General features: G+C 36.2%; 1 protein-coding gene across 2 annotated transcripts; it reads left to right on the top strand.

Annotated features, from left to right (window-relative positions):
• The first annotated feature begins 4,015 nt into the window (after positions 1-4,015).
• Positions 4,016-16,608, top strand: LOC129921788 (uncharacterized). 2 transcript variants are annotated; one of them, XR_008773774.1, is made up of 4 exons: positions 4,016-4,094; positions 7,254-7,429; positions 13,687-15,507; positions 15,549-16,608. XR_008773774.1 is itself a non-coding variant. In XM_056004643.1 (3 exons), the coding sequence occupies exons 2-3, from the start codon at positions 7,257-7,259 to the stop codon at positions 14,906-14,908; spliced, it is 1,395 nt and encodes a 464-aa protein (XP_055860618.1). In that variant the 5' UTR covers positions 4,016-4,094; positions 7,254-7,256; the 3' UTR covers positions 14,909-16,608. The 2 variants fall into 2 exon arrangements, 1 of the variants encoding a protein (XP_055860618.1); XM_056004643.1 differs by having other exon boundaries at positions 13,687-16,608.

The following is a 16,608-nucleotide window of genomic DNA, read 5'->3' as shown; positions in this document are numbered from 1 at the left end:
TCGCATACATACGTTGCTGTTGACATGACAATTGTGTTAAGAAGGTGTATTTTTGTCTCTAATTTAATAGTTTGGTTTGTCCAAACAGGCTGCAGCCTTTGAAAAACACTGCCTGCCTTTCCAATTCGTCACGCAACGTTATGGTAGGCATCCCCATCGTTTGCTATGAAGGTATGTAAACTTATCCAATTCTTCAACGTCTGACTCCCCAAGTCTGAGGAGAAACCCTTTGCCTTATATCCCACACGCAAAATTTTGGGTTTATGCAAAAGCCAATGTTTCCTAAAATTATTAAAAATTAATTACATCAATGAGTCAAAATTATGTATACACTTTTGGTATAAGCTTTGTTTTTTTTTTAAAGTATTTTAAAAGCAGTTCTAATATTTTACTAATCTGTCGTCGTCGTGCTTATTTTTCTATTTTACTTATTTTCTTCTTAAACATATTATTCATGTAGTACAATCAGTTTTACATACATGTGTTAAGTTTGGCTTTCTACTACTTCTAAATCGTCCAATTCAAGAACCACGACACCGTAGGCCTAGTATTATTTCAAACGTTTATATAGCTGATTCTTTATTATTGCTGTTTTGAACTTTAATGCGAACGAAAAGTGGAAAAAAAATATTTTCCACGATCAACAAAGTTGAATATCACGATCTCTAAATAGCTTTTAAAAACCAACCCCTCCGGTTTTTTTCTCTCCCCCGTCAGGTTTATGCCTACTTTATTTCACGCATCAGAGAATTTTCACCTATAGCCACAACATTGTTCAAAGCATGTATTTAAACAGAGGTGGTAGTCTTAATATTTTCTATCTATCTATCTAATATAAGGTGCCTACTTACTTTTAACTTACATAGAAGAGAGTACTTGACTGCAGGCGGCTTTATCTTCTTATATAATACAGACGTTACTTCAAAAAAGAAGATGATTACGTCCTACGCGTCATGCATTTAGTCATGCATATTAACCAATGACTTAAATTCTGCCAAGTCACTGGTTTTCCTGGCTAGCTCAGGCAACCCATTCCATGCTCTAATAGCACTAGGGAAGAAGGAGTATTTGTACAAATTTGTCCTAGCATATGGGACGAGGAATGTGCCTTTATCTTTGTGTCTTTCAGAGTATTTTATTAAATTTTGTTTTTGTATTTGAAGATTATGGTTCAGTGTTTTATGTATCATTGCTACTTTATTTTTGAGCCTTCTGTCCTGAAGGCTTTCTAAATTTAGTGATTTTACTAAAGGTGTTACTCTAGTCAAATGTGAATATTCGTTTGTTATGAATCGCACTGCTCTATTTTGTGTCTGTTCTAGTTTCTTAATGTTTTCTTGAGTTGAGGGGTCCCAAACAGAGGATGCATATTCTATTATTGGCCTAACCAAGGTTAAATAACATTTTAGTTTTATGTTCTTATTTGATTTATAGAAATTTCTTTTAATAAATCCTAATGCTTTGTTTGATTTTTTTGTAGTTTCATCAATATGTGGATTCCATGACAGTTTTTTATTTATTATAACACCTAGGTATTTTGCGTTTTTAGTCTGTGTTACTGGTTTGCCATGAATAAGATAAGTGGAATTAATTTGTTTTAGTTTTTTTGTTACTCTTAACAACTGACATTATTCTGGGTGGAAAAACATGCTCCAATTTGATTCCCATTTCTGTAATTCATCTAATTCTCTTTGTAAAATATCTGTGTCTTGTGTTGTTTTTATTGTTCTATATATTATGCAATCGTCTGCAAATAATCTGACTTTTGTTCCTGAAGTAATGCAATTTGGTAAATCATTTATGTAAATTAAAAATAGTAGTGGACCCAAGACTGTTCCTTGAGGTACACCTGAGTTTACTGTTATCGGTGTTGATTTAGAGCCATTTATTATTACAGTTTGTTCTCTCCCTATCAGAAAGTCTTTAATTCACTGATGCAGTGGACCATTAATGCCGAAATATTTTAATTTTTTAAGCAAACTATGGTGGTGAACTTTGTCAAAAGCCTTAGAAAAATCTAGTAAGATAGCATCTATTTGTTCACTATTATCTAAACCTTTTGAAAAATCATCAATTAGTCCTATTAGTTGTGTTTCACATGATCTATATTTCCTAAAGCCATGTTGGTATGGTGTGAGGACATTATGTTTGTCTAAGTGGTTTATGATGTTGCTACATATTATGTGTTCTAGGATTTTACATGTGATGCTGGTAAGTGATACTGGTCTGTAGTTTCCTGGGTCAGATTTTTCTCCTTTTTTAAATAGGGGGGTGACATTAGCTTCTTTCCAGTCCTTTGGTACTCTGCCCTGGTTAAGTGATGCCTGAAAGAGTATTTTGAACACTGGGGCTAGCTCATTACTTAGTTCTTTGAGTAATCTAGCTGGAATACCATCAGGTCCAGAAGCTTTATTTGGTTTGGTGTTGGCTAATAGTTTTTGAATTCCATTTTCTTGTACTACTATATCTTCTATGTTGTCTACTTGGTTCAAATTCAGTAATATGTCTTTGTCTCCTGGGGCTGAGAATGCTAATGCAAAGTATTTGTTTAGAATGTTTGCTTTAGTTTCATTATCATTATGTATTATGTTATGTTCATCTTTTAATGGCGCTACGCTTTGGATTGAGACAGCTGGAGATCACTTACAAAGGCTGTTGGATACCAAAATAAAATCCACTACCGAGTACAGAAATAGACGTGGAAAAGAAAATCTAAATCAACCGCCGCGGATGATGGTTATGTATTAGCTGGCAAAATATGTTGGATGTAGCGGAACCAGCGTATCCTTGGGAAATAATGCATTCCTCATTAATCTTAGGACTCGAAGACAATCCTAATGATGTACTAAATGTTTTGGCAACAAATTAGCATTAGACTTAAGAACAACATTCATCAGTAGATCTTGTAGATAGTGTGCATAGTTGATAATGATGATGACCATTATGCTTTTATTTCATTCGGCATACTCAATAGTGTTGAGTGGTCAGGCAAGAATATGAAAGGTTAGCATTGTTAATCAAGCATGTAGATCTATTATAACCGTACACTAGTTACAGGAGTCAAGTGTTTTTTTAACAATCTAGCTTTTTTTCTATGTTGTCATATTACTATTTAATCATCTACATCAATTTCTTTTTATTAGATTTTAAGCTTTACTCTAAGGTTTTACGTTATCAAATAAGTCAATATAATTAAAAAATAAAAGTAGCTTTTTTTCTTAAGGTTTTTATTTAAACGACAGTTAGATAAGATCTGAACGAAGTGGTCGTCTCCTTTCCATTAGGACTATAACAGAAAGATTTAAAAACTCCTTCATCCCACTTTCGGTCAGAGTGTTACAAGATCATCTGTCGTCATCGAGAAGTTCATAGAAGTCTAATTCATAAATCGCTGGTTGTGAGTGTGTATGTATTTTCGTATGTGAATGTTGTTCGTATTTGGATCTATATTGTTATTGTACAGTAGTTACGCTGAGGTTGTCAATTGTAGTCAAACTAAATTTCCATTTGATTGGATCAATAAAAATTCTTATCTTATCTTTTCTCTTATCTCGTATAAAAGGCCAAAATACATACACACACATATGCACATCTTTGTTGTTTTATTTTGTGCAATAACGCATGCATGAAATATCTTCTTTATTACCGACTTAAATATAATGATAAGTTTCATTTCCATTTATATTAACACGTCTGTAATAAATGATATTAGGTGCATATTAATATATTTAAAAGCAAATTTTTTTTTTATTTTAAATGTAAACTTTTTATACATTGTGTACTTTTTAGTATCCGGCTAACTATTCTTCAGTGATATTCAGCCGAAGCCGACTATCGCCGGATAGGTAAAAAATTGCCGAATATTTAGGCAAAGCCGGAGCCGGAGCTATTATCTGGTACAGCATTCTGAATTCGAGAATTCTCATGTAATGTGCAAAGATTTAAAAACCCGTTCAGCAAGTTAGAAAAGACCTAAAACTTTATTTTTTACTTCCTGGTTTAACGTTACTTTGTTTTGTAGTAATATATTATACTCGCGCCTGCTGTGGAATGAATTTTTGACTGTCATTTAAGATATTTTTTGTCCAGAGCTCGTAAGTTATATATATATTGCAAGTATTACTTTATTTATAATATTTAAAAAATTAATTTATGTAATAAATATTTCGAAAAATATGTTGTACATTAAATGTAATCATATCATTGAAACAAGAAAAACATTTCAAAAAATATTTTTTAAAAAAGACAAAACCTCCACGAATAAAATTCAAATCTTATTAAATGATTTTAAAAATATTTGATATCGGGTTTCGAACCCGCTAGATTGCATTGAAGTAGAACTGCCGCATTTTCTGAATCGGCCAGCGCGGATGACATTCTTATGCGGTTATTAAGAGGTTTTTTATTATATGGACATCTAGATCTAACACAAGACCTAAAGTTCTGATTTAGAACTCTAAAGATCGACTCTAGATCTACTTCTAGATCATGAATGTAGATTTAATCTATATTAGATTTACGTAAAAATATATAGGCCTACATAGCTTATCTTCTTATCTCATCATATAAGATACAGATGTTATTTCAAAAAAAAAAAAAAAAAAGAAGATGATTACGTCCTACGCGTCATGCATCTAGTCATGGATACTAACCAATGACCTAAACTTTGCCAAGTCACTGGTTTTCCTGGCTAGCTCAGGCAACCCATTCCATCCTCTAATAGCACTAGGGAAGAAGGAGTATTTGTACAAATTTGTCCTAGCATATGGGACGAGGAATGTGCCTTTATCTTTGTGTCTTTCTGAGTATTTTATTGAAATTTGTTTTTGCATTTGAAGATTATAGTTCAGTGTTTTATGTATAATTGCTACTTTACATTTAAGCCTTTTATCCTGAAGGCTTTTTAAATGTAGTGATTGTACTAGTCAAATGTGAATATTCGTTTGTTATGAATTACACTGTTCTATTTTGTGTCTGTTCCATTTTCCTAATGATTTCTTGACTTAAGGGGTCCCAATCAAGGTTAAATACAATTTTAGTTTTATATTCTTATTTGATTTGCTTTATTTAAATTTTAAATAGTTTCATCAATATGGGGATTTCATGACAGTTTTTCATTTATTATATAATAATAACGCTTGTCTTCGAGTCCGAATATTAATGAGGAATGCAGAAGTGGCGTCACTAGGGTGGGTGTCACTCGTGCAGTCAGCTCAGTGTGTCACCCCCCCCCCCTTAAAAAATCTTTTGTTTGTTTGTTGCAATGTAAGAAATATAGTGTTAAAATTCCCTACGTCACTTGATTATTAACTATAAAATGAGTGTCTGTTAAATTTTAAAATTTAGTTTTTTTATTACAATTTATCTACAGTTCAATTGGTTTGTGTAGTCATGTGAAACTCTGCAAACATCCTATCTCTTGGGAATTGAAGACATTGCCATTAATGTATTGTTCAATTTGTAACAATTTAACCATAAGTCAATTACACTGGGTTTTTTTTTTATCTGGATTTCAAACTTGAAAACTCATCATTTTAATTTTCAAAGGTAATGTCTTTAAGGATATCAGAGTTAAAAACGATCAATGTACATACAAATGAACCTTTTTTTTCTCTTCTTAAATAATGAGTCGGCATCTTGTGGTCGCTCGCCTGCCATTTTCTTCTTGTTTTTAATTTTTATTTCTTCTTAATCACAGTGCTTTTTTTTTTTGGAGAGCCTTTATTTTATAAAACACTGCGCTAACGTGTAATGCTTTTGTTAAAGAAAAGGTTTAATTAGTCACCACACTGTCAATAGTTTAAAGATATGCCTCAACTCTTGTGTATCTTTGGCATTCCAGTACATTTACCCCCCCCCCCCGACCCCTTCCCACCACAAAAAAAAAAATAAAGATAGGTAAAATAAAAGATCTTAAGCTGCGTCTTTAGATGCAATAATTGCAGAACGAAAATAAGTATTTCAATCGTATCAAAAATGCTAGTCAAAAAGCTATTTTCTGAAAAAAAATTTTGACCACATAGTTTGAGTGAATGCATCTATTAAATAGCTATTCTGTTGGTTCTTAATAAATTTCCTGTACTGATGGTTCCAGACATTGAAGCTGCATTTTCATATTTTTGAGCTCCATATATTAAAGCTCAAACTTTTCTAGACATTTTAAGATATTAACTTGATCTCTTCAGCTTTTTTTTTTGTCTCCCATAAAATCGTATAACTTCTGATCTAATCAGTGTGTGGTATGTTAGGTGTTCTATGTCAGATGTGTTGTCAAACAAAATACAGAGTCGCTTACAGCCGTTATTGCTCATGCACGAGGTGGACGTTAGCTAGAACGTTTATTACCTATTAGGAATTGCAGATGTGCTTTCATTTCTGGGTCTTATCTACTCCCCATTTCCATTATGCCATGGAAATCCCTTATTCAATAAAAAAAAGGTAGATAATATGGTCACAAAATGTCAAATGTTCTGCTTTTACAAAAACAGTCCTTGCAATATATCCTTCGATTGTTTTTCTTTTTTACATCAATCATAGCATCGACTTCTTTGTTAATTGTATTTGTAGCCGGATGCCCTTGTTTTCCAAATTTTTACGTATTTTCTTAGTTCCGCCCCTTCAAGCTCCAATTACCTCCCTTCTTCTTTCAACGCTGCTACCTCAGCCTTGTCCGCCATTGTCTCTTACTAATAGTCGACTCGTATATTATTCTGTGTCTGGATCTAGACTTTAATATCTTCTACTGTCTGTTGACAGGAGATCAACTGTGTATAGAGTATATAGGAATACGTGGGTTTTACCTTTACGTTGGGCGCCACTTGTAACGTTTTGTTATATGAAGAGACTCTTTTAACAATATATCAACACAAAACGTCAACGTCATAGTTTATAATTAATTTAATCTTCATGAACACTATAAACACTATTTAGTTTCTATTCCACCATTTTGGTTTCCCCTCCTTTCAACACGCATTCGCACCATTCCACATTTACACTAGCATGCGCACCTAACATATATATATATATATATATATTATCATAGAATTAATTTTTTCTTTCAATTTCTTAAAAGTTATCAACGAAAGGGTTGATACGTTGATGCAGTTGCATTTTTTTTGTCGCTTTAAAAAATGTTTACTATGTATAACAATTATATTTTTTTTCAATGGTACTAATCTGTGAACATCTCACGACATCCTTTTGCTTTGTTGTGTAAAAATTAAATAATATCGTATTTATTTTATTTCTTTTAGATCATGATTAAATTTAAGAAAATTACAACTACTAACAGGAATTTCATTATATTGTGGATGCAAATAGCAAGTATGGTGCACTCAGTTCATAGTGATCAGTACCTAACTATAACTGTGGACGTCAAATCTTTAAATTTTTCACTTATCTATAATTTGTCTGAAGCAGATTATAACATGTAAGATTTTATTTTTACATTACAACAAAATAAAAATGGTTTACGGTGAATAAATTTTAAAGAATACATATTATTATCTTTACTAATGGTCCATTCCTTTTTAACGATAGAGAAGACATTTTATTTTTGTACGCCAAGATTGTTAAAATTCTAAGATTTCTACTCAGTCAGAACCATTTTTACTTTGTGAACCATGCCTGTAAGAAAATCGCAATGCATATTTATAATTACGATTGTCAAAAAGCGACATTACCTCCTTTTTGCAAAGCTTTTATTGTTTACTTTAATTGGTAATGGATCAATCAAATTTAGAGCATGATATCCTATAACCAAAAGTGCTAAACTTCATCTTCACCACTCCCTTAGTCGGACCGTTGGGGCACCACTAGTTCACCGTCTTTTTTCCATCCATTATTGTCTTTTGCCTTGACTAGTATCTCTATCAATGACAGGCCAGCTCATTCTCTGTTATAAATAGAGAAAATAAACAAAAGCACACAAATACAAATGAAAAGCCACATTCTTTTTCTAAAATATGTTATGCCATCTAACAAAAAATGTAGGCCTATATGTTTACATTAAATTATAAAAAAAAATTAATTAATGCATAATATCTGTCATACTATCTGTCTCTAGACTTAGAGTCGTAGGGGTGCTGTGACAGTTTGCTTTACCAAATCCCTCCACTTTTGCTGACCAGCACCTATTCTTAGCAGGATATCAACAGAGAGGCTGGTCTATTCTTTCACGTTGTCCATCCAGCTTTTCATTGAGTGCCCTTTTCTTTGTGTTCTTGTAATAAGAAATAAAGGAACACTGAAGAGTAACCTAAAACAAGGCTTTATTAAACTAGAACGACACATGAACTGACGAAAGAGACTTGGACTGTAGCACACTAAATCAATGTTGTGAACACATTCTCACGACGTTACACAAACATAAACAAATAGCAACTATTTCACCACATTCACCCCGCCTAGAATTAAAATAGCAAGTATAGTAATATAGTAGGCCAATAGCATAAATAAAAGAGAATGCCAGTGCCTGTAATACAATAGATCAATAAATAGTGTCGAAATATTAATTTCTCTTGTAAACAATAGTGAATGGTGATGCAAAGAAACCTAAAAACCAGTATCTGTTGTATGACTTATAAACAATTACTAGTTTCTGTTTTAAATATTAACAAATAGTGTAGTAAGTAGACATGTACGTAAGTAAGTGAAAAGTAAACTCTAGTATCAGTAGCAAGAGATAAACAATGCCAGTTTATGTAGAACATATGTAGTGCAATAAAGGAACAACTCTAGACTCTATAGTTCGGTCTGGTTCTTCTCTCTCTCAAGTTGTAACGGGGTTGACTATCCTGTTCTACAGTTTGGGAGTCACTAGTGAGTTCCTGAGCGTCAAGTGGGGTATTTTCAAGAGGAAGCGCTCGGAGGTCCTCAGAGCCTACCAGGGGTTCTTTCCTTTCTTGTATCACCGTAGGGGTGTTGACTGGTACTTCCGTGTTTTGAGTTTCTGGAGGATATTCATTATCCTCACCCTGAGGGAAGAACGAAGGTTCACTTGTTGTTGTGGATGGGGAGGGGGTGGGAGCCAAGCGTCTTAGAGAGACCGTCTCCTCTTTACCGCTGGGCAACCGTACGACAGCATATTGGGGGTTGCACATCAGCAATTCGACTTCCTCCGTGAGAGGATCATACTTTGAAGATCGGTTCTCTCTTCTCAGCAACACTCTACCTGGGCTAGATAGCCAAGTGGGGATAGATATCCCGAAGGAGGATTTCCGGTTGAACCGGAAAACTCATGTGGAGTTTCGTTTGTTGCCGTAGATAGTAATGATCTAATCGAGTATAGGGCCTGGTTCAAGACAAGCTCCCATCTCGAGATCGGGAGATCGAGGTCTTTCAGTGCTAAAGTAACAGCGTTCCATAGAGTTTTGTTTAGTCGTTCAATTTGTCCGTTGCCTGAAGGATTAAAGGCGGTTGTTCTACTTGTAGCTATTCCCCTCTCGTGCAGGAAGAATTGCACCTCCCTCGACATAAAGGACGTACCTCTGTCAGAATGGACGTACTCTGGCATCCCAACAAAGGAAAACAGCTGATTTAAACACTTTATGACAGTGGATGAGGACATATCGGGACATGGGTAGGCAAATGGGAAGCGTGAGTACTCATCCACCATTGTTAATAAGTATTTATTGTGAGTAGCAGATGGGAGTGGCCCCTTAAAATCAATGCTTACTCTCTGAAATGGTTGGGTAGCTTTGATGAGGGTGCCTGAAAACTGAAGAATCTAGGCTTCAGTTCAGCGCAAGTTTTACATTGGTTTACCACTTTGCGGACGTCCTCGCAGGAAAAAGGTAAGTTCTTGGTCCGAACGAAATGGAGGAGTCTCGTGACCCCTGGGTGACAGAGATTGTTGTGTAACAGTTTGAGGTCTTCTCCAGTCATTGCTGACGCAAAGTGGTTCCTTGAAAAGGTATCCGCCGCAGCGTTTTGTTTCCCGGGTCGATATACGACGTCATATTGGAAACAACTAAGCTCCAGTCGCCATCTTTGAATCTTTTCGTTTTTGATCTTGCCCTTGTTCTGCTGGTCAAACATAAAAGACACTGAGCGTTGATCTGTAACCAATGTGAAGGGTCTACTGATAAGGTAATGTTGCCATTTTCTCAGGGCTTCTACGATAGCGTATGCTTCCTTTTCCACTGTTGAGTGTCTGCGTTCACTATTAGTGAGTGTTCTTGAAAAGAAGGCGACAGGACGGCCGTCTTGATTAAGAGTGGCGGCAATCGCAATGTCAGAGGCATCTGTTTCGACTGTTAGTGGTCGATTGTAGTCTATCGTCGACACAGCAGCGTTTTCAAGTTCGTGTTTTAGCTGTTTAAAAGCTTGTTGTACTTGTTCAGGGGGAGGAAAGGCTTTGTTGTTCACCAATAAATGGATCTTGTTGGAGAAATTTGGGATCCATTGAGAATAATAGGACAGTAGTCCAATCACCCGCTTTTGTGATTTCATGTCTTGTGGTGGAGGTAGGTTTCTCAATGCTTGAAATCTTTCGGGGTCTGGTCTTAATTGCCCTTGTGAGATTTCGTAGCCTAGGAGGCATACTTTATTAGTCGCAATAGCACTTTTATCATTGTTGAAGGTGATATCGTACTTTTTAGCGGCATTGAGAAATCTCTGTAGATTCTGGTCGTGGCTAATGGAGTCAAGTCCGCAGATGGTAACGTTATCCACGTAAGCGAACGTGTCCTGTATGCCTGCCTCCTCAATTATTGTGTTGATCGTCCTTTGAAATGCGGCGACTCCGTTTGTCACTCCAAAAGGAATGCGGCAAAACTGATAAAGCTTTCCGCCAGCCTCGAACGCCGTGTACTGCTTTTCATCATCCCTGATAGGTATCTGGTGGTAAGCGCTTTTGAGGTCAAATGTACTGTACATTGAGTATTTAGATATTTCCTGCACCAGTTCATCCACTTTTGGCACGGGATACGCGTCGAGGTAAGTGAATCGATTGATGGTTTGGCTATAGTCGATAACCATTCTCTTTTTGTGCCTTTCATTCGTTGTTACAATTATCTGGGCTCGCCACGGGGACGTGGAAGGCTCAATAATTTTGTCAGATAGAAGTCTCTTGATTTCAGTTTGAATGAATTTGGAGTCAGGCATAGAATATTTTCTAGATTTAGTGGCTATGGGATGGCAGTTAGGAGCCAGATTAGCGAAGAGGCGAGGGGCTTCAACTCGTGCAGCTTTCAGCGTACAGACCTGGAGAGTGCTTCGTTTTCCTTCAAATGGGATCATCAGTTTTTCGTGCTGGCTGATGAAATCTAGCCCTAAGATTACATCAGATACTAGTCCATCTAGTAGTGAGAGCTTAACACTTTCATATTGTTCATCTTTGTACTTTATTTTAGCGAAAATATGGCCGTGAGTAGTGCGAGAAAGATGTGTAGAGGCCATGTAGATTCTGTTTCTGGACGTTTCTAATTTCCATTTGTACCTTTTAGCAATTGAAGAAGATATATAGCTTTCACTGCTCCCCGTATCTACGAGAGCCTTCAATGGTACTCCATTGACGAGTATTGAAATAGTAGATTTAGTAAGACCGGACGCTGGTGTCGATGCCCAGGAAGATCCAACGGTTGTAGTCCGAGACGTGTCATCATCTGCTTTCACTATGGCTGAGGTTCTAGATTTGAGTGTCTGTCTGGTCGATTTACAGACTTTCTGGAAATGGCCCCTCTTACCGCACAAGTTGCATGTAGCGTCACGGGCCGGACATCTAAAGCGTTGATGTGGGCTGTTTCCACAAAAGAAACATCTTTTACTAGTCGCCGCACTCACCTCGTGTTCTACTTTTGTCATTGGAGAAAGGCTCTCCTCGTCGGCGCTAGCTCCACAGGGAGTTTCAGAGTGGATTTTATACGCCATGGCATGGTTATGGGCATATTCGAGTTGTCTTGCCTCTTCATAGGCGCACTGTAGAGTTAGAGTAGATTTCTCTAAGAGTCGCAGCCTTATGCTGTTTGAAGCCAGTCCAGTAATGAAGGCGTCTCTTACGAAGATATCTCTGTGTTCTTCAGCGGTGACAGCTTTGAAGTCACAGTCTTTGGCCATACTTTTAAGCTTAAGTAGGAAGGAGTCAACGGTTTGTCCGTTCTCTTGTCGACAAAGAGTTATCATGTGCCGTGCAAAAATTTCGCTTTTAGGCTTCACGTAGACATTTTGTAGAACTTTGATTGATTCTTCGAACGTTGTACACTCACTTATATACTGAAATACGCTCGAAGAAACGTAGTTTTCTAGTAATTTCTTTTTGTCAATCTCGCAATGAGAGACTGAGGAGATGAAATTCTCAAATGTTCTCAGCCAGTGCAGCCACTTCTCGGCAGCCGATGGCGAGCTAGGCTCTATGTCTAGCTCTTTTGGCCTAAATAGACGTTCCATTTGTATTACTACTTTTACTTACAGACTGAGAATAGTGTTGAACGAAAATCCAAAAAAGATACGTGAGGCACATAGATCCATGAAATTGAAAATTTCTAGTTCAATAAATTGTAATAAGAAATAAAGGAACACTGAAGAGTAACCTAAAACAAGGCTTTATTAAACTAGAACGACACATGAACTGACGAAAGAGACTTGGACTGTAGCACACTAAATCAATGTTGTGAACACATTCTCACGACGTTACACAAACATAAACAAATAGCAACTATTTCACCACAGTTCTTTTCACTGTACTTTTGACAATATGACTGAGTCTTAATATATGGGCTTTTGGTTTCCTTATAAATACTAACACAACAGTGGACGAGTCCCTTTTTTTAAAATTATAAATTAGATTAATTCATCCAGTGTTATTCAACTCATTTTGTTGGCATTGTGATGTAATTATTATTGTGTAAATTTGTAGTTACCTATTACCTTAACGTTTCCATAGCCAACATTCTAAACTGCACACGACGACAATTTCAACACCTTATAAATGGCATTATTTATTCTTATTATTTGATAAGCAAAAATTACGCCTGTCTGGTAATTTTTCACAAAGAAATTTTTTTAACATTCATAATGTTTGTTGTTAAGAAAAATAAAGTACAGAATGTTTTCTGTTTTGTAAAACATCGACAGAACTACTCACGCCAGAACGCCCTCGCGAAAAAGCGCCGCGCTAAAACGGCTGCGCCAAAACGGCTAATACTGATCTGATGAATCTTTTCAAAGGGAAATAAAAACGTAATCAAGCTTGATATGCGCGTCTCAGGTTTAATGTCTTCAAAATTTTAAATATTCAAATACTGTTCTTACAATATACACAATTTTAATTATCAAAATTGGGTCGTTAGAATTAATGTCATGAATAAAAAAAAATACAAATGGAATGCAGATTTTATGAACCTGTCTATATTTGAAATCCTTAATGTAATATACTAGTTTTTTTATTTTGCTTTATCTTTTCTGAATACGGTCCGGCAATACATAAACATACGTTTCAAGAAGTTTTCTTTAACAATACAAAACATTTAGTGAAATACATTTCCTATCTGTTTAAGATCGAAGTAATGCACATTTGTGGATGCTTAGATAATTGTATGTCTAAAGTAATTATTTTTAAGCCTTTCTAGTTATTTTACTGAGCCTCGACCCCAAGGGCTGTACGGACCTTGAATTATTGTTGTTGTTTGTTTCATTTTGCAAAATAGTGAAACTGTACTTTAACTTCTCTTTTTTTTTACATTCTAGATTTTATTCAGATCTCTGCAACGAAACAGTGATCACTGTAAAACTTCAATTCAAAAATATTAACTTGTATTCCACAAAAGCAGAAATATCTAGGTATTCAAATTTACATGACCAAAGTTCACCATACGTTTGTCAGATAGTTAATTATGATTTTGTTTGTGGTAGAGATTCAATCCATCATGAGAATTACACACAATATGTTTTTTCTTCTAATGCAGCTTTGTGTGTTAAAAAATGTATTAATTTTTATGCCGATCAAGAATTGCAAATAAACGCATCAAACAATTGGCTTACAAGTAGTAGGCAGGAATGTCAAATATCAACATCTACTTCCAGTTCAATAAATACGATAGATTCTAAAACATCACCAAGCCCCGTCATAAATAGCGTGATAACGTCAGCCTCAAACACAGATAATCAGCATACAGGAGATAATGTTGAGGGTAATCTGCCCTTGATAATAGGATGTAGCGTAGCGGGGGCAGTTACTATTACTGTTATACTTATAGTAGTGTTTGTAGTTAAGAAAAAACAGATCAGAACGAATAAAAAACATTCAAGTCCATCAACTAACCCTTACCCTAACCCTACCTTTAATGAGTTTTTGAAAACCGAGGACGCGAGTCAAACAGTTTCTCCAAGCAACCTAAATTATTATGATATGCGTTCAGGAAATACAGAAATAACAACTGAATCTAGCGATTTAAAAAGTAGTGCTATTAAAAATGACAAGAGCAGCAATGAGCTTTATTCTGAGACGTATGCCCGAAATTCTAACAATAATAATGGTAGTCACAATAAGAAGTTCAATCCAGCACATGACAGTGCTAACTCTACTGTTGATCCAGTAGAATTAAATAAAAGTATTTTGAGAGACAAACAGGTCGCGGCTAACAAAGCGGCCCAAGAGCCTTATGTAGATTTCGCGCTACCCGACCAAACAGCGAGCCTTTATTCTAGACTAAGAGAAAGTGGGAAAGATTTTCAAAACGTATATAATGTGTCTCCAACACAAGAAATAAATAGACCACAATCCAACACTTCATCCAGCTATGTTCTCATGGCTAAGGAAGGAAGCGCTATTCCTACAAGGCCCACACCTTCTTACGAAAACGTTGTTGACTATGATGCTGGTCAAGATGTGTATGCCCAAGTCAACAAACAAGGTCGAAGTAACAGGCTACAAACGAGAACGAACAGTTCCGACAGCACTGTCTTTTGAACAAAGTCTATATCTCCTTGTCTGGTACAAGGTTCAGCCTTCTGATGATTTTTTTGCATAGATTTCATTACTTCACTGGCAAATAGACATCGACTAAAGATCATCGTAGACCACTAGAACAGATTTATCATCTCTGAAAGAACTTTTTCATGAAAGATATCTTTCCAAAACACACATTGTCACAAACCGCTGTGAGCCCACACCCGTTTGTGTGTGTGTAGCAGAACAACCGCAGTCCACTACGGGCCTGGCTAAGGAATGTTAACCTAGCTGACCCCTCTCCCGCCATCATGGCCTTGTTATTGTGGAAAATGTTAAGTTTGTTTACTGTTATTTATATTTTAGAGCTAATGCAATTATTTATGTTTTTAATATATTTTAATTAGTTGAATTAGATTTATTTTATTATTGGAAGGGGAAATAAGTATTTTTTGTGTGCTTTAATGTTTATTTTGTTGTGACGTGACCAGGGGACCTAGTCTACAACGAGGGCGCGGTGACCTGGGAAATTTGGGGAAAAAGGGGTAGTTGGCGCGGCGCCTTGGAGATATTGGCTCTGACCAGATCGCTGCCTACGTCATCATTGGTCAGAGGCCAAGGTTATGCATCACTGATGATGCATGTGGACGTAACCACTGAGGTTATGCGTCACTGATGATGCATGTGGACGTAACCACTGTGTTGCTGTGTAGTCCACATGGGAGGGGAATTTGCTCTGGAAACGAACGGACAGTCGGCGTGGGTTTTGTAGAGCGGGCGGTCGCATTTCCCGCTTCTGTTTGTCGTCCTAATATTGTACGAGAAAACTTATAGAGAATCTAACGTTCCTAGTCATTAGAGATCTGAGTTTAGTCGTGGCCAGTTTTGTTGATACCTGTATGTAAACGTTATATTTGGAAGATTCTATACTGGATGTAAATAAAGTTATACGCCTACGTTTTTCTAACTATATTCAGGTGTTTAGTTTTATATCTTAATTATATAGACAAACACCAAAATCGCGACAGGGCTAAAGCCACCAAAGTTCCAGCGTCAACAGTCGGGCCTCCAGAATCACCCTAGACCACGACCAGTTAAAGCAGGCGCCAGCACACTGCTAGCGTCTTGTGACACACATGATACTTAAAGACAACCTGCACAGATTAAACCACTGTTACATCTTATATAATACAGACGTTACTTCAAAAAAAGAAGATGAACAAAGTAGTCATCACCTTTCTATTAGGACTAAAACAAAAAGATTTTAAAACTCCTTTATCCCACTTTCGGTCAGTGTTCAATGGGGTTGTTACGGTCGTAGCGCAGCATGGTGTGCATGAATAATGGTGCGAATTTGTGTAATGAATGGAAGGGATGTTAAAAAGGGGAAGCCGGGAGAAAGTGACGGGAAGAGAAATGAAATGTTCATGTGTACATAAATTGTTATAATATTAAAGTATTTATAGAGTAAAACCTGAGAGTGCATTATTTCGAAGAGTCTTGTGTTGTAACATGTTACAAGGTCATATGTCGTCATCGAGAAGTACATAGAAGTCCAATGCATAAAGCGCTGGTTGTGAGTGTGTATGTATTCTTGGGTGTGAATGTTGTTCATATTTGCATCTATATTGTTATTGTTACAGTAGCTACGCTGAGGTGGTCAATTGTAGTCAAACTGAATTTCCATTTGATTGGATCAATAAAAAATATCGTATCTAATC

This window comes from Biomphalaria glabrata, chromosome 11 (genome assembly GCF_947242115.1).
Source record: "Biomphalaria glabrata chromosome 11, xgBioGlab47.1, whole genome shotgun sequence".
Classification (NCBI taxonomy): domain Eukaryota; kingdom Metazoa; phylum Mollusca; class Gastropoda; family Planorbidae; genus Biomphalaria; species Biomphalaria glabrata.
Note: the sequence above shows the minus strand (reverse complement) of the source record. Positions and strands in the feature narration are given on the sequence as shown.